The following is a 17,192-nucleotide window of genomic DNA, read 5'->3' as shown; positions in this document are numbered from 1 at the left end:
ACAAACTGACCTATCTTGACAGCAGCACTTTCAGCGGCGATAGCTCAGACTGGAAGCCTTAGCTGGATGAGTCACAGACCAAAAATTCCGTCTACTCTGAAGTTTCTGGAAGGCGTTGAAGTTTCTCTTCCTCTCTCTCTTGAACTTCTTCACTTTCTTCTCCTACGTCAAGAATCAGTGTCACAATTCCCATCAAGGCCTCCCCCAGGTCCTGGTGGCTCCTTCCGAGCGCTTACTGCATGACAGCTCAAGTCTCAACGTGTGATTTAAACAGGTATGTCCTCCACGTGACCCTCAGGAGGTATCCCCACGACCCTGACTTCACTGATGGCGGAGCACGAGCAATTGGGGGACGGAGACCATGCACCCAGCCACAAGGCTCCCAGGCAGCCAGGCTCCAGACTCACCCTCGGCCACTTCAAACCTCCCCGAAAACCCAAGTCCCCCCTGCCGGGTCCACCACGTGTCACACCTTCCCTCGGTCGAACTCTTCGTCCCAGTCGTCAATGACCGTGGCCGTGCGGGCCAGCCTGCTGTCCTGGATGGCGTCCTGACTGACGGCCGACACCTCACCGTCCCACGTCAAAACTGCAAGGCAGACACGTGCGTCAGGACCTGGGTGGGCTCCCAGCTGCCCTGGCGATTTACTTCAAGGATGCAGTTTACATACGAGGGTCCACTCCCAGTGATTCACCATTTTTGAGTGCCGCCTTCTGGTGAAAGTGGACCCACAGAGAAAGAAAAGAAGAGGGGCGGCGTGGCCTCTGGTTTGCAGGACAGTCAATGACTCTGTCACGTGAGCAAACACTGTTAACTCTCTCTGCCACCAATCCTCAAAATTTAGTTTATAAAAACCCCTGCTCTCATTTGAGAGACAAAGACCTTGTGTTCTTTCTCCAAGTCCGAATTAGAAAAATAGTGTTCTAAATAAGAACGTACAGCACACAAGTCGGATGAGCCTTTCTGTCCAAAGCCATCCCCACCCTGAGGCACACACGCCTTCTCCTTGCTCCTAGACCCCAGGGGGAAGCTGTTCCAGATCCTTCCATAGACTAAACCCAACTGCAGGGTCCTTGACCTGCACGCAATGGCTGTGGAGGCCAGAGAGGGTACAACTGACGTTCACATTCCTTTTCCTGTCTTTAGAGCCAAGCAATCTCTGTGTACAAGGCTCAACATAGAAGGCCTGCTTCAGGCCTGTATCTCCTACATAACCCAATCGCAGGAAAATAGAAGTCAGTTCGCAAAACAGTACCTCTTCTCCCATAAGCTTTATCAGATGAATATTTTAGCAATTCTTGGACCACATCGGATTCTCTCTCTCTGTCCCAGGATGCAAGTGGAGCCAGTCTCAGCCCTGTAATCAGAGGAACATTTACATACATTTAAATCACCGAGAAAATGATCACACACCTTTTATTTACAACAGCGCTGCAAAACTTACTAATCACAAATTACTGAGAATGTGTAAAAGCGAGCTCTTTCTGCCTGCCTGTGGCAAGAGAGTTAACGATTTCTCTTCCTCGCCTGTAGAGAACCAGCAGAAACACGGAGCGGAGGGAACTGGAGGGACGAGGCGCCTCTCTCCACCGCCACCGCGGCTTGGTGGGGCAGCTCCTGTCTGCCGGCCCTGTCCTCAGAGAGCCTGGCCAGCAAGAAAGGACATCTGCACAGACAGTACTGACTGCCCCTCATCATGGTTCTAGAGAAGACATCTGAGCTGGCCCTGGCCTCTGCCCTGCCCCCCAACCACCTCCAACCGCCAGAATGGACTCGCCGTCCTAAACACGAGCCTCACCTCATCTCTCTGGGCCGCCAACTTGGCAGTGACCTTGTGTCCTTAAGGCTCAGTGCTCTGAGCAGGACAGCGTCCACTGTCCACCCCCAGCCTGTTCCCACCAGCCCCACTGGCTGCTCCTCAGCACAGCTCGGGCCCGGTGGTCACGCAGAGCCACGGACAGCTGTAGCTCTAGCCGACTCTCGGCCACCAAGGCCCGTCCCCACTTTGGGACTGTGAGCAGGCACACGGCACTGGGTCTCCCCGCAGCCCCGGCACCCCAGCTGGGCCAGCGGGCTCACAGACGATGCCGTGGTCTGGTGACGGCCACTCTCTGCAGCCCTCTCTCCAGTGATGCTCCGGCCGCCTGCCGCAGCCACTCCTCACTGCCTAGCAGTTAGTGCTTTGCCGTGTAATTATCAAAACTCCATGTTCATTCATGGCTGCATTTCTCTGGAGTCCTGTACAAACTCCAGGTCAATCCCCAGGGGCCAGTGTACCCTCAAAGAACTAACACAACAGCTGATCCCCTGAGATCTGGGCCCCTTCCGGAGGAGCTGAGGACCGTCTCCTCCCTCGTGTAACAGACACACGCCACCAGGAGAGCCCAGTGAGTCCCGCCAGCCAGAGAGAGAGAGAAGACAAAACACAAATGAGCTGCCTGGCGGGGGCCTCAGCCTGGGCAGACCCACAGCACCTCAAAAGCAAGAAGCTGCGTGATGGTCAGTCAGGCTCACAACTGAAAGAGGCAGAGGAAAGTGAGTTTCTGAACTCAATGCTCCAGGTTCAAATGGCAAAGGATAACACCAGGCTGGGCGGCCCAGGAGTCACACTGCAGTGGGAAGGTTCAGAAGGGAACAGCCCTGAACCAGAAGAAACGCTGGGCTCACAGAATGTGCAGACATTTACTTGTGTCCTGCCTTCTCCTGTGGGGTAGATCCGGCTGAAGGATCAACCAGATGAGAAGGCCAGTGGGCAGACGGCTCCCCCCAGGGCGGAGGGCTCCCCAGTGAACCGCACCTGCCTCTGGACACACACGGCAGGCTGGCTCCCACCCTCAGCGCCCCCTCCCCGCCCCGTGCACACCTGTGGGGCCCCCGGGAGCCTGGCCGTTCACAGCTGGCAGGGGAGTGCTCCCAGGAACAGACGGGCCCCTCTGGCCCTCAGGCTCCTTCTCTTCTACTTCCTGTCGTGGCTCTTGCTTCTTTTTTTTCTTTTTCTTTTTCCTCAGTGATGTTGCAATGGTCTCTGGCTGGACGACGTCCGAGGGTGCACAGCTCCTGGGAAGTCAGAGCGGACACTCAGCTCCGAGCAAACAGAAGCCCAGACACCTCGAGAACTCTGTGGCGTGAGCCTGGCCCTGGAGAAGAGCTCCGGGAGACACCACCCTAACCTGACCAGGACAGTGCACCAGCGATCCATGGCCGCAGCCCAGGAGAGCACACGAGTGCGCTTTTAATCCTCACCGAGGCAAGTCCTACAAACTGGACAACAGGAGCCCAGCCCAGCCCGGGTCACGTGACCTCCCAGCACACATGGTACTGGCCAGATTCGGGACATGCCTCCACTCACCAAACCCCGGGACAACACAGTCACACCCCAGAGGTCCGGGCGCCTATATTTCCAGACAGACCCACCCGGAACAGACTGTGTGTGAGTGAGTGGAGGTGCAGGGCTGCCTGGCTCCTCGCTCTCACCCGTGCCAAGATGGGTCCCCAGGGAGGCAGTCTCCTCCGTCACAGCTCTCCAGTCCCTTTCTCCTCCTCTTCCTGCTGCTCGCGTAGGGGCCGTCGGTCATGCATCCCATGGGCCAGCCGTTCTCCAGGCGCTGGCTGCTCCCTGCCTGGTGTCTGCCCTCTTCCTCCATTCTGTCCCCCAATGGCTCCGCCCGGCCTTCTTTCCTGCGTTCAGGGCTCCAGGGCGGCCCCGGTGTCCGCTCGTCCTGCGGTGGGGTGGCATCCACGTCCCCCGTGTGCTTCCTCTTCCTCTTCCTCCTCTTCCCAGGCGGGGCCACCACGGCCATGCAGGTCTCCGAGACACAGCCCCCTTCCACGCGAGTCTTCTTCCTCTTCTTACCAAGGCTCTGGGGGGGCTCGCTGGCCTCTGGCCGCTGGTATGGGGGGGCCCGGAAGGCCCCATTGACCTGAGGCAGGGGTGCAGAGGCGGGCGAGCAGCTCTGTGGGTCTGATGTCCCGAGAGGTTGGGGGCTGCTGGACAGTGATGGGGGACGGGGGTCGAAGGGGGGCTTCAGATGGCTGGAGGGTCTGGGAGCAGGTGAGACAGCCCTGCAGGGAGAGGTGGGCAGTGAGGACAGGCCGAGTTCTCCCGCCCTGCCCTCCCTCAGCTCCATCCCTCTCAGGTAAGGATTTTCAATGACTTTCCCCGGTAAACCTGATATGTACATGTTTCAGAGCAGTTAGAAAACATAGGCTAACAAGCAAATTCAAACCTCAAGATCAAAGTTCATAAAAATCACTACCTATCTTGGTTTCTTGTCACCAGGTAGTCCAAAGTACTTTCACAAACTCCAGTGTTTTAAACTTTCAATACCAATGTGTTCAGAGGAAAGCTCCACCAAGCAATAAACGTCCAGCCTCCACAAGCATCACGTGTCTGAGCACAGGCAGTTAAGTCTTACAAGAAAGGCAGATATAAGCCTACCTGTCTTTTGCTATTACGTTCCTAGGATTTTTCTCTGAAACTTGGGGTTTATGAAGATCTGGGAGACAGACTTTCCAGCCAGCTATACAGCAAGATGAGCAAGGGGCAGGACTGGACAGGCGAGACTCTTGGGTCTCCTTCCTGTCAAATGTGTGTGTTGCTAACTTGTGTCTCTGTGTATGTTGAGTCACTAAGTCACGTCCGGCTCTTCCGCGATCCCATGGACTGTAGCCCGCCAGATTCCTGTGTCCATGGGATTTCCCAGGCTGGCATACTGGAGTAGACTGCCATTTCCGTTTAAGGACCTACCAAGTGCAAAACCCCTGTGCCAGCAGTGAGAGTAGGAGGGGGCTGGGGGAAGGGAATAGCAGGCTCCTGAGTGCAGGGCCTTGAATGAGGGGGGCAGAGAGGGCACAATGGCACCATGTAAATGCTGAACCCGTCCAAAGCACCTTGTGGCTTTGCCTTGTCTTCCTTCCTTCTTTCCTCCCTCCCTCCCCAGCTGTCAAAGGCAGAGCCTCACTTCTCAGACAGCCATTTATCAGTAACTCTGGGCCTTCTGCCCTCAACACCTGAAGGGACTCAAGCGTCCCTGTGCAGAGCGGGCTGGGAGGCGACAGCCCACGCCTCCAGAGGGGCATCTACCCAGATGCTGAAAAGCCCCACGGAGCCACGGCCCCTGCAGCGGCCCCCAGAGCCCACTGGGAATGCCCTGAGAGCCAGGGTGACAGACCCCACCTTGCCCCAAGATAAGCCCCAGAGCGCTGCTAGGAGACACAACCTGAACACAGGACTCTGAGCTCACACGGCGCCTGTCCAAACACCCACCACCCCTGCAACTCCGGCCTTCCACTTTGGGGTCCTGTCTCGGCACTGGGGATCCCCAGGGAAATCAGTTCAAACACATCCATCACCAAGTGCACGTGACAGGCGGACAGGAGATGAAGACAGAGTCAAAAAAAGCCAGGACCGCAGAGACCAAGCTGCCTGTGCCCACGGAAGCCCCTTGGGCAGGAGAACAGAGGAGACACCGGGCAGACCTCTGCACCGGCCCCACAGGGAGGAGCTGCTGCCCTGCTTACCGCATTGCACTGACAGGCCAGGTGGTGGCGGCGACGGGGTGAGTGGCTTTCCGGGGGTAGGTGAGGTCGGAGGATGGAGAGAGGGCAGGTGGACGGAGGTCATTGCCGGTTGCCCTCCGCAGGGTGCTGGCCTGCAGTTATTGACATAAATAAAAACTTGGTGGTCTAAAAAAGGTTGCCGTGAGTGAGGAGGAAAATAAAAATAAAATTAAAAAAAAAAAAAAAAAAAGAGCCCAGAAGGGAGAATGAGAGGACAGAAGAACAAAAAAAGGGAGTGTGAGGGGTAGGGGGGGAATGATAGAAGAAGAATCAGAAGTGTTTTTGGTTAGAAACAAAAAGGAAAAAAGGAAGGAAGTTTAAACAAAAACTTCAGTAGGACAATTACATCACAGTGCATCAAGCTGCACATAGAGGTGCCGGCCAGCCTGTGTGCCCCTGTGCTCAGAGCTCCTGGCTGGGGCCCATCCCCGAGGCTCCCTTAGGACATCTGTCCACAGAAATGGAGGCCCATCGGCCCCCAGTCTCATCTGATCACACTGCTGCTGCCCCCGCCCGCACCAGGACAGCTCCCGTGTCCCTCCAACACTGCAGGACGCCCTCAGCCATTGTCTCACCGCCCTCCCCAAAGCTAAAAGCAACCCCACTTCCTGGCTCCTACCAACACCCTTCGGGGTCGAGCCTCCCACACACCCACCTTCTTGGCAGAGAGGGCCAGCTTTTTGGCCGGAGGAGGAGACATGGCGTTGGCTGGCTCGGGGCTGGCGCCGCTTGGGATGGGGCACTTGGCCTTCTCCGGCTCGGGGTCCTGTCGGGCCGGCAGCACCTTGGCAGGGCCGGCAGTGGTGGAGTGGGTTCCCTGAGAATCTCCGAGGGGGGCGGCTCCGCTCCGGGGGGCCTGGGGGGGCCTGCTGGTGGGGTGTTCAGGGCTGGAGCCCCCCCCCTTAGGAGTGGGGCCCTCGTCACCCGCCTGGAGCCCAAGCCCACTGGGGGTCCCTGCAGCTGGGGCCCGGGGTGAGGTAGAGACAGCGGCCCGGCCGTCCCAGGAGCCTGGCCTGCGACCCTCGCTCCTGCTGCCGCCCGGCGCACTGGCGCTGGGTGGAGGGGAGAAATGCTGTAGGGAGGCCGGTTTCTTGACTTTCTTTCCAGGCTCATCCAGAATGGCTGGCGCGTGGGTGGGTGTCTTGAAGAGTTTTGGGGAAGGGGACCCCAGTGGGGGCTTGGGAAGAGCATATCCATTAGGAGACTTCAGACCCAACACGGAGCCGTTCCTGGCAATGGGCACCCCAAGTTCTTCGGGGGTCTGTGGCTTCTTCATCGTCACAGGGTCTGGTCTCTAAGAGAGGAGCAAAGCAGAGGATGTGGTCAAAGCTAGAGGGAGCGGGGACAGCCCCCACAAGGAGGCAGCAGGTGGGAGCTTTGGAGGAGCCACTCCAAACAAATTATTGACACGGGCACACGATACAGGCATCGCTACTTCTTTTCAGCAGTTCCTGAGTTCTGCACAAATGGGTGTGCATCACTATACATTTTCATCAGGATTTGAGAAATACAAAAATAGTGTAAAGGGAAAAAATTTACCAAGTTCCATCCATCCCCTAAACATAACCCGACTGATATGCTAGTGTCCTTCCCTATGGGCTTCTCTGCCGACACGGGCCCCTCAGTTCCAACCATGCACGGCAGCACGTGCATACTCGGGCCCTCAACACAGGTCTGTGACGTCTGACTAGCAGACAGCTCACCGTGCGAAGACCTTAGGAACTAGACTGGCTCCAGGTAGCCTTGAAATGACCAGCTGGGGGCTAAGTGCCCCATCCTTCTCCACAGCACCGTCACACCCGGGTCTATACCACCCACACCCTGAAACGCTCCCCAAGGCCTGCACCAGGGCCACTCACCGTGACCAGTCACCTCCCCCTCCCAACAGGTCAAGGTCCTACGCTTAGTAACTACCTGTCAATGAATAATCAAAAAACTGAATCTTCTCCTGTATTTAGTACTCCATACTCATTTTTTAAAGAAATAGAATGACTAGGCTATTAGTATTTTCATAAATTAGGATGCATATTGCCACACTGAATTTACTATCCTCTTACCAGCAATGAGGTATTCCCAAAATGTTTGCTAAATTGATACTACTTTGAATCATTAAGCACCCGTATCCTTTGCACAGGCCACAGAGTGACTTGAAGTCACTTAGATCATGATTTCTTTATTAATCTTCTTCCTAAAGGGAATACACCTTCCCACTGTGCTACACAACCTGTTCAATTGTTGAGCGTTTAAGTACCTGGGACCATACAATGTTATTTAAAGTAAAATGACTTCTGGGCAACTGCAGTGTATTTGGAAAGTTCCTTTCGTAATGAAAACACACACTGTCAGTGGAGTGGCCTTGCTAACCCAGCCTAACCCAGGGTTACCCATGCTCACCCTCAGGTACCCCTGCACTCCTTGCTGTTCCTCTGAGCAGTGACTGAGGCTTCTGGCTTTCCTGCTCTGGTCAGAGTGACCATCACCCTTGCAACTGGGTCACAGCTCATCACTGCTGTGTCAATTCCAATGTTTCTATTTCAACTTCTATTTTCTTGAACACTGGCAGGGAAACAGATTTTCGTAAAAGCCTAAAAACCTTGCAGGCTGTGGAGACCGTTGACAGTCTGGGTTTGGATTTATCTTCAGACTGGGATCACAGAAGCAGTCAACAGAGACAGCTGTTCCAGTTTTGAATTACGAATTATGTTGTAATAAAGGAAATTGCTACTTACCTCGGTAATAAAACTGAGCTAACTTTTTCTTAGTAGGAAATTTCCAATACATACAAAAAAAAACTTCAAGGGATATCCCTTAATCATTAACACTTTACCACATTAAGTTTCCGGCTCTCTCTCCTTCCATATACATATCAACATATGCATGTGTATATACATATATATTTTTCAAACCACTTGAGTAAATTTTAAACAAAAGACATCCTTTTACCTCCATAAACACCAAGTATTCCTCAGAAGAAAGGAAGGACGTTCTCTTAACACAACCGTAGTATAACTATCAAAATCAGGAAATTAACCCTGGTACAAACTACTCACACTTTCAGTATTAAAATGTGGGGATAAAGTATTTTTCCCAGGTACTTAAGGTGTGCTTGGGGGACCTGTCATTGCACTTGTGTAAGGCAGCTGGCAGCTAAGTCTTGATCTGCTGAGCTGCATTTTCTATCCACTGTTCCCTCTTCCTCACCAGCATCGGCCCCGTAACCTGCTTCAGAAAGAACATGGAACAGAGCAGGACAGCCATCTGTGCTCTCCTTCAATTGGGCCAAGTCCCTCAGTGTGCAGAGGTCGGGGCGGGGAGGGGGGCATTCCATGATACTCTGAGAGGCACTGGCCGCAAGGACAGCGAGGTTTCCATCGATCCTCTTAAATAAGTACCTTTCCGGTCACTGGGGAGGCTGCGGTCCCATTGCTGACATTCTTCCGGACAGGGTCCGGAACCACGCCGGGGCGGCTGGCAAAGGAGGAGGCCGTCCTGGAGATGGAGCCCTCGGGACTCTTCTTAGAGCCTGGAATCCTGTCAAAGGGACAGAAGGAGGCAGGGATGCCTTACTGAAGCTGCAGAGGCCTGACTCAAAGTGAGAGAGGAGAAATCAGAATACCAAAGTCAAGGTTACAGTTTCATGGGGGGTGGCAAGCAGGGCGTTCCCTGGTGGCCCAGTGGTTAAGATTCCGGGCTTTCACAGTCACGGCCTGGGTTCAATCCCTGATCTGGGAACTGAGTCCCTCAAGCCAAGTGGCACGGCCAGAAAAAAAAAAAGCGGTGGGGACCAAGCAAAGGCAGACCACGAGAACTTACTACATAGCTCTGGAGGTCACTCAATATAAGCAGAGAGCAAATCACTCGAGAGCTCTTCCAAAGCTAGATTCTCAGTTTATTAAAAAGTCAGCCTGAAGCAGCAGAATACCACCCTTTGCCACGTCCTCATCCTCCAGGTGGGTGACCACCAGTCCCGGGAAGATGCACCTCCCGAGGCCTCCACCCTCTGTTGACCCACTTCCCTGCCCACCAGGACCACAACCCCCCAGAGGACGGGGTGGGGGCGAGCCAATACCCAGACGGAGTGCAGTTAATCGGGGGCAATAGCGTAAAATGCCAGACAGCCTTCCCATTTATGTGCCAAGTCACCCCCACGTGGGGCAGATGGACTGCACTCCGACCTTCCCTCGGGCTCTGGCTCTGACTCAGCAGCCAGGCAGACGCAGTCTAAGCATCCTTCCCGGTGGCCGCGCTCTATTACCCATGACTGGCCGGAGGACAGCTCTTCCGTCCTTCAGATTTCTCGGTTACTTTCACACAGGAAAAGGCCAGGGAGGCTGGTCAGGGCGAGAGTGGAGGTGCGGGCTCTGGGGAGAGGGGATGGAGTGGGGAATCGGTTACCGCAGGTAGAAGAGGACGTAGGCCTGCTGGTTCAGAACCACCTTGATGTTACTGGCATGGACCAAGGAGTCATTCATCTGGTACCACTGTCCGTTGCTTGCCTGAAGCAGCAGAGGGTGAGGATGAAAACCAAATGATCAACACTTCTGTGATCCTTACTTTTAACAAGGGAAGGAACAAACCTTTCAACTGCCACATATATCTGAGTTTGAGTTAGCAAATGCTGTTATTCAGTCGCTTAGTCATGTCTGACTCTTGGTAACCCCAAGGACTGCAGCACGCCAGGTTTCCCTGTCCTTCACTATTGCCCGGAGTTTGTTCAAACTTATGTCCGTGAAGTTGGTGATGTTATCCAACCATCTCATCCTCTGTTGCCCTCTTCTCCTCCTGCCCTTAATCTTTCCCAGCATCAAGGTCTTTTCCAATGATTTCCCACAAAAATGCCGAATAGCTAACTCTGAATATGCACCCCAAGTGTGCTGGGCCCCCCATCCTTCCTGGAACCCCAAAGATGCAAGCTTTCCCTCCTGAAGGGTCTTCTGGAAGGTCTGCTTGGCACAGCCTCTCCCACCAACATCTGGCCTTCTGAGACTTCTTCAAGGGTCTAAGAACAGGGTACCGAAAGTAGCCTCCTTTGTGTCTCACTGCAAGGCCTTCAAAAGTGGGACCAAACTGAGTGGGACAGGTCAGAAGGATGTCTTTGTGCTCCATGAAGAAGCAGCAATAGGACCTGGACGTAACCACAAAACAGGGCCACTTCCCAGAGTGTAATGACGGCCCACCTGGAGCTGCGCAAACAGGCACCGCCAACCTGCCTCTCCTCACCCGCCGGCCAGGAGGCAGCACACACACCACCCCCCCGAGGCCGCCGGATGCCGACACCAGAGCCACGGACCTTCACGTAGCAGTAATAGTGGCCGGCGTGGCAGCTGTAGCCCGAGTGGACGAGGACCGCATACAGCCCGTACATGACAGGCTCGCCACTGCTCTGGGACATGTACGGGCGGATGTTCAGGAACTCTGGGTAGCCCACATCCTGTTGGAAGAGCCAAGGAACAGGCAATTACAATTCACCACTGAGAGTAAGGGTCTACTCACCCTCCCCATCAGTGGGTCTTGAACGATGTGGTGTGACAGGCAGGGGCCTCTTCTGGTCAGTGGTTTAAAAAGAAAGCAGAAAATGCATCCTTTTTAAGGGAGTTTCTCTGAGAAACTCTTACTTCATTGTCCCGGCAAGCGATTTGCGGTCTCCTGTGTCGGCCGTACGCCCAGACTGGTTCTCTTGCTACCTGGGTCCCACATACAGGAGGAGAGCTGTTCGTTCTCCTGCCCGTCCCCATACAGAAGGCTTTGAGGGGAGGGCAGGGGACAGGGCAGGGACCCAGGGCTTCAGAAAAACAGGCTGACTCCATATGGGCAATTGCAACGGCAAGTTAAAATTTTAATGGATCAGGACAAAGGTCACGTCAAAGTTTATTTCAGGAATGAACAATCTTTCATAAGAAAATACTATTGAAAGTGAGCCTTGAACGATAGGGGTATAATGTACTGCAATTACTGCCTGTGCTCACACAGGTTTTTTTAAAAAAATGAGGCACAATTTACATGGAGCGAAAAACGTAACTCTGAGGAGTTTACAGTTTGCTGAGCTCTGACCCGCCTCCACTGATGGCAACCCACGCTCCATTCTAGAGAGAGACATGGGCCCAGAAAACCCCTTTCTGCCCAGGGAATGCCCCCATCCTGGGACCCCTGTTCCGAGCCCATGGCCAGCGTTACTGCTGCCTGTTCCTGGGGCTCATATAGTCAGTACCTATTTGTGTCTGGCTTCTTTAATTCAACAGAATGTCATACTATTCACCTACATGTCTTTTCTCATCTATTGACAGTCTCAGAAATCTTCAAGGCAAACACACCCAGTAGGCTCAGGAGCCCCAGTCTAGTCTTGCCGGACAGAGGGCCGAAATCACACAGGCCAGTGTCTCTCAAACTGTGTTCTAACAGCAAACTGGTTTCAGGAGGTGTTATGGTGAAACGTGAGCTCCTCTGGGCAGAAGCAACGTGACCTCATTCAGCACTGATCATCTCCCCCTGATTTCCTAGAGCCTCACATGGCGTAGTGCAATGTAAACACGCGAGTGTCAGTAAAACGGAGGAATGAGTGACTCCCTCAACAATTGGGTCTTTTATTAATCATAATAAATTCCCCTGGGAAATTCAAAATGCAACACAGCTTAATAAAGGCTCTGAGGAGGCCTACGATTAAAAACAACTGTTTTAGGGGCGTCCCTGGTGGCTCAGTGGTAAAGAATCAGCCTGCCAATGCAGGGGACATAGGTTCAATCCCTGCTCTAGGAAGATCCCACATGTCACGGAGCAACTAAGCCCGCGTGCCCCACCTATTGAGCCTGTGCTCAACTACTGAGCCCACGTGCCCCAACCTGTGAAGCCCGGGTGCCCTAGAGCCTGTGCTCTGCAACAAGAGAAGCCACTGCAACGAGAAGTCCGAGCATCGCAACTAGAGAAAAGCCCAAGCAGCAACAAGACTCAGCACAGCCAAAATAAATAAAATTAATAATAAAAAAAAGAAAAGAATTATTTTAACGTCAGTCGGCGTTTCCCAAGCTCAGTTGAACACAGAACATCTTTCAGAGTACCATGCTACTGTCCTGCAGAACAGCAGTTTGGGAAATGCCGACCTAAACAAGCCCCCACCACCACCAGTGAGGACACCGAAACTGAGACAAGCGCCTTGCCCGAAATCACACAGCTAGGCCCTAGCAGCTGAGAACAGGTCTTCAGACCCTTATGAAACGAGGCACTGTCTATTGCACCACCACTCCGCAGAAACCTTTTACTCTACGCTCCACAAAGCACAGCCAGGGCTGCACCTGCTCCGGGGACAAATGGGACACGGGAGACGGGAGCTACAGAGCGCGGCGTTCGTCACCTTGATTCTTAAAGCCACCTGGACCCTCCACTGCAGGAACACCCCAAGCACAGGCAGAGTTTGGGGGAAAAAAAGAGGTTCTTGAACTTGACTGCCTAACAATCGTTTAGGGATTTTTGCAGATATGCAGGCTCCTGGACCCTGGCTTCCAGAGACTTGAATCTACTCTCTCTGAAACAGAGCCTGGAATCTGAATTTTAAAAAGTGCCGACTATGAGGTCCAGGGCACTGGCTCGAGGGCTCACCTTGGTGATCTTCCCCCCACTGAAATTGGCAAAGCGCTTGAGCGAGAGCGTCAGGACGTTGGACGTCCGGTGGATGGTGAACCGCTTGCTGGCTGGAACCTTCTTTTTGCATCTGCGAGGAAGGGGAGAGGAAGAGCTATTGGCCTGTGCTCTGAGAACTGCTGTCTTCACAAGGTTAGTAGCAGAACATCAGGACCTGCTTTTTTTTTTTTTTTAATTTTTACTTATTTGGCTGCCTCAGGTCTTAGTGGCAGCAACTGGCAGCAAGTGGGAGCTTCCGTTGTGGTGCAAGGATGCTCTAGCTGTGGCACAAGGGCTTAGCTGCTCTCAGACTTGAATCTCAGTTCCCCGACCAGGGATGGAACCCCTGCCCCTTGCCCTGCAGGCGGATTCTTAACCACTGGACCAGGGAAGTCTCCTGGGACCTGCTCTTCAACAAGGAGTCTTCTTGAATGAGACTGTGCCCTCTGCACCCCTAAAAGTCAAATCAACACCACTTAAGAAAAGGAAAGTTACAGCAGGACAAGGACTAGAAAAAAGGCGGAGATTCTAACACAAAAACGAAGTACTTTTCCCACCGGGAGACTAAGTCAGAGGCATGGAAAAATAACAGGGCTAACACAGGAAAAAACAAATTTAAGCAGATGTGGCCAAGAGATAAACAGGCAGGCAGGAAATCACCAAAAGCAAAGCCAGAAGAAGAGGAAATGAAGGGGGAGAAGATAGAGGCCAAAGTGAACAGCCTCTAGAGCTAAGGGGCGTGAACCGAGAGGGACAAAAAGCAGGGTTCTGGCACAGAATCATAAACCTAAAAAAACACAGGGAGAGAAACTTTCTTTAGTGATTATGGCTTTTAATGACCTGGATATTAGGTAACACACCCACACACTGAGACTATACAACCCTAAAGAGAAGAAGGGTTAGAGTCACGCCTGCTGAAACCAAAAAATGACCTATAAGTAAGGTAACAAACCCACAGAGACTGTACAACCCTAAAGAGAAGGTTAGAGTCATGTCTGCTGAAATGGAAAAATGCCGAAGACCACTCAAGTCCAAAACGGAAGCTGCAGGGCATGGCTCATCGAAGCGGCAGGATGGCCTCCACGTGTAATCACCCCACTTCTGGGCCTCAGTTTTTCCTCCTGTGGAATGGGGGTAACAACAGGCTCTGCCTCACACGCACGTGCACGTGAGCCCCTCAGAACAGAGACCAGCCTGGGGTAACTGCCACACAAGTGGCAGCTAGGACAACCATAACTATCATTTGTGTTGTTTCGAGGCTTTTAGTTTTAAGACATACTATCCCACTCAAGAATGAGGATGGTGGCCAGTAGTCCCCTGGCGGTCCAGTGGTTATGACTCAGCGCTGTCGCTGCTGTGGCCCGAGTTCAATCCCTGCTAGGGGAACCGAGACCCCACAAGCCACAAGGCTTGGCCAAAGAGAGAGTCAGAATACGGATGGCGGTCACCTCTGAGGGCGAGGGAGGGGACGGCAGCCAGGTCAGGTTAGGTGACGTATTTTACCTTGCTGGCTGGCTTGATCTTTTTGGCCACAATCAAACCGAAACTTACTTTGCACACATATAGGCATTCTCTCCGCTCAGGACATCTGGTTTCACAAAAAGTTCCAGAGCACGCACGATGTTTGCAGCTTGCTGAGAAGGACAGAAACAGGGAGTACAGTAAACAGTGGAAGAAAAAGGCTGACTCCAGAAATGCCAAATGTAAGGTCTTTTTCAGGCTGAGGCAGCAAATCACGGCACTTCACTTGCGTAAGAATTGGCCTGCTAGCTGCTGCCTTCTGGGAGTCAGAGCATCCCATCACAGAGGCAACGGGGAGCCAGGCTGTTACCCCTTCTCTCTGGACCAGGATCATAGCCCCAGGAGTTTACCACGGCCACGGCGGGTCTGATCCAAACCTCAGGCTGAGGTGAGCTCGGCTCTGGCAGCCTCAGAGCAGGGACAGAGGAAGGCTGCTCGGAATGGTGCGCCCTCTGTGTGGAAGCTGCCCACACCACACAGGCCTCCCTGCTCAAGCCCTGCACTCAGTGGGGTCGCAATTCACATCTGAGGGCACAAAACTGTCTTTTTACCCTTCCTTCTTGGAAAAAGAAAAAAGGAACACAGAGAAAAATGGCTAGCAGGAAATACACAAAAATGTAGGATTCCAAGTAGCTTTCCTGATCTATTTGGATCACATGCCCTGATTGGTTTTCATGTTTTGGGTTTTCTGCCCTCCGGCCTCCCAGTCCTAACGCAAATGAACATCAACCAGCATGAGGTGTGTACCCGGATTTCCAGCGCCACATCCAAGTAGGGGTCGTAGGTGTCTGAGACGCTCTTGCACATGGAGCACTTCACTGCGAGAGAACAAGGGGACGGTGGGGTGGATGCAGGGCCCCGGGCCACCACCCCCAAGTCCCCCAGGTTTTCAAGTCCGAGAACTGGAGGCACGCTCCCAGCTCCCTGAGATCCCGGGACGGGAAGTGCTCAGGAAGAGAGGAGGGCAAACCCTGAGATGCCTGGCTGGCCCGGCCAGGGGCGCTCACCCCCACACCAAGGGCAGCAGCCACATCTGATTAACTATGGCGTCCAAGGAAAAGCAACACCAGCGTGTCTACAGGCTCTGGACACTTTGCTCCAAACCCCTTCCCAGGAAGGCTGCAGGCGGGGCTGCAGGGCACAGACCAGGCTGGAGGCCTTGGGGGCCTAGCAGGTCGGCCTGGGCACCAACGCGAAGGGTTTCGGGTTAACACTCTAATCCCCGGCCAGAAGGGACACAGGACGTTTCTCCACTTACCCCGAGATCGGAGATAGCCTCCAAAAATCTGATGGACCAGGGTTGTAGCCTGCGTTTGACGATCCAACCTGGAGACAGGCCATGGCCTTCAGGTGGAGGACAGGGGCCGAGAAACAGGTGGGCATCCCCGCCAGGCCCCGTGCCATCACCTGCATCAGCGGCGGCTCTGCCGGAGGTCTCCTCCAGAGCAGCCACCTCCGGTGTGACACCCTCCTGCCCTCTCAGCAGGTGGCCTCACCTCCACCGGGAGCAAGAGCCCTGATGGACCTGCAGGCCACCCCCACCTCAGTGCCCCCCACTCCCGCTCTGTCCTCAGTCTGCGCGGACACCGCGCTTTCTGGAGGCTGCATGCGTGCTGCTAACCCTGCTCCTCTCTCCGTAGGCGGCTACTTCGCGGCCCCTGCAGAGCGAGCCAGGGCGCCCTGGTCTCAGCCTCCCATCCAAGCCGCGGGACTGTTCATGACTGTGCTGCCCCCACATGGGCAGCTGGCTAAGGAGTACAGCTCCAGTACACACGGGGGACCAACACTGGGTCAGCAGACTGGCTCTGCAAAGTTAGGAAACGGAAAATCAACTGCCACCTACTGTCACCAGCACTCATCAAAGGAGGGACGTCATAGGTCCAAAAACCGGCAAGGACATAACCTCACACACACCCAGACCCTCTGGGTGGGATGCCCCCAGGTCAAAGGGAGCCATCAGGACAGGAACCCCGAGGACCACACGGGGACAAACTCTCGGCCCAGCCGGGACGCAGGGACAGTGCAGACATTCAACTACCCAGAAGCAGGACAGCAGAGCCAGGTCAAGAAGCCAGCCGAGACACTGCCTCCGAGCGTCCCACCGAGCCCGAGGGCGTCAGGAGGAAACGGGAGGGACAAGGGGACCCGAGGCCTGCGCGGCACCTCCTGTAGGGGAGGCTCCTGGGAGTCCTGGCAGCCGGATGTGGCTGGGGGGCAGCCCCTGGCGCAGCAAAGGCAGACAGGCTCCTCGGGGGGCGGGGGAGGCAGTGTAAGGAGAACAAAGGGGGAAAAGGAGTGTCTCAAACAAGAAACAAAAAATCACCAAGGCCACACGCCCCTTCTGAGTCTGGAATGAAAGCCACCCACTCCAGCGTGCACTTTGCTGTGCGGCCAGAAGGGGGCGCCTGAAGTAAGAACCTGGCCAATCCCCAAATCCTCATTAGGATCCGAAAGCTAAGGCGCTTCCAGCACAAAATGAGAACCAGCCCCCGGGGGCAGCA

The 17,192-nt window shown here is 54.2% G+C and overlaps 1 protein-coding gene across 4 annotated transcripts in view; it reads right to left on the bottom strand.

Annotated features, from left to right (window-relative positions):
- USP36 (ubiquitin specific peptidase 36) overlaps nt 1-17,192 on the bottom strand; it is a 32,955-nt gene that overhangs the window by 2,283 nt on the left and 13,480 nt on the right. For 3 of the 4 annotated variants that reach the window (XM_020896586.2, XM_070479846.1, XM_020896588.2), the window contains 14 exons: nt 15,950-16,035; nt 15,439-15,509; nt 14,722-14,804; nt 13,150-13,261; nt 10,850-10,990; nt 9,955-10,055; nt 8,952-9,090; nt 6,215-6,853; nt 5,521-5,651; nt 3,475-4,062; nt 2,864-3,057; nt 1,256-1,357; nt 473-588; nt 11-162 (listed from right to left, as the gene is read on the bottom strand). In XM_020896586.2, coding sequence (XP_020752245.2) covers nt 31-162; nt 473-588; nt 1,256-1,357; nt 2,864-3,057; nt 3,475-4,062; nt 5,521-5,651; nt 6,215-6,853; nt 8,952-9,090; nt 9,955-10,055; nt 10,850-10,990; nt 13,150-13,261; nt 14,722-14,804; nt 15,439-15,509; nt 15,950-16,035 — 2,635 coding nt within the window. In that variant the 3' untranslated portion in view covers nt 11-30. The remainder of the gene's footprint in view (nt 1-10; nt 163-472; nt 589-1,255; nt 1,358-2,863; nt 3,058-3,474; nt 4,063-5,520; nt 5,652-6,214; nt 6,854-8,951; nt 9,091-9,954; nt 10,056-10,849; nt 10,991-13,149; nt 13,262-14,721; nt 14,805-15,438; nt 15,510-15,949; nt 16,036-17,192) is intronic. The other variant, XM_020896587.2, reaches the window with a different exon arrangement.

Source organism: Odocoileus virginianus, chromosome 17 (genome assembly GCF_023699985.2).
Source record: "Odocoileus virginianus isolate 20LAN1187 ecotype Illinois chromosome 17, Ovbor_1.2, whole genome shotgun sequence".
NCBI lineage: Eukaryota > Metazoa > Chordata > Mammalia > Artiodactyla > Cervidae > Odocoileus > Odocoileus virginianus.
Note: the sequence above shows the minus strand (reverse complement) of the source record. Positions and strands in the feature narration are given on the sequence as shown.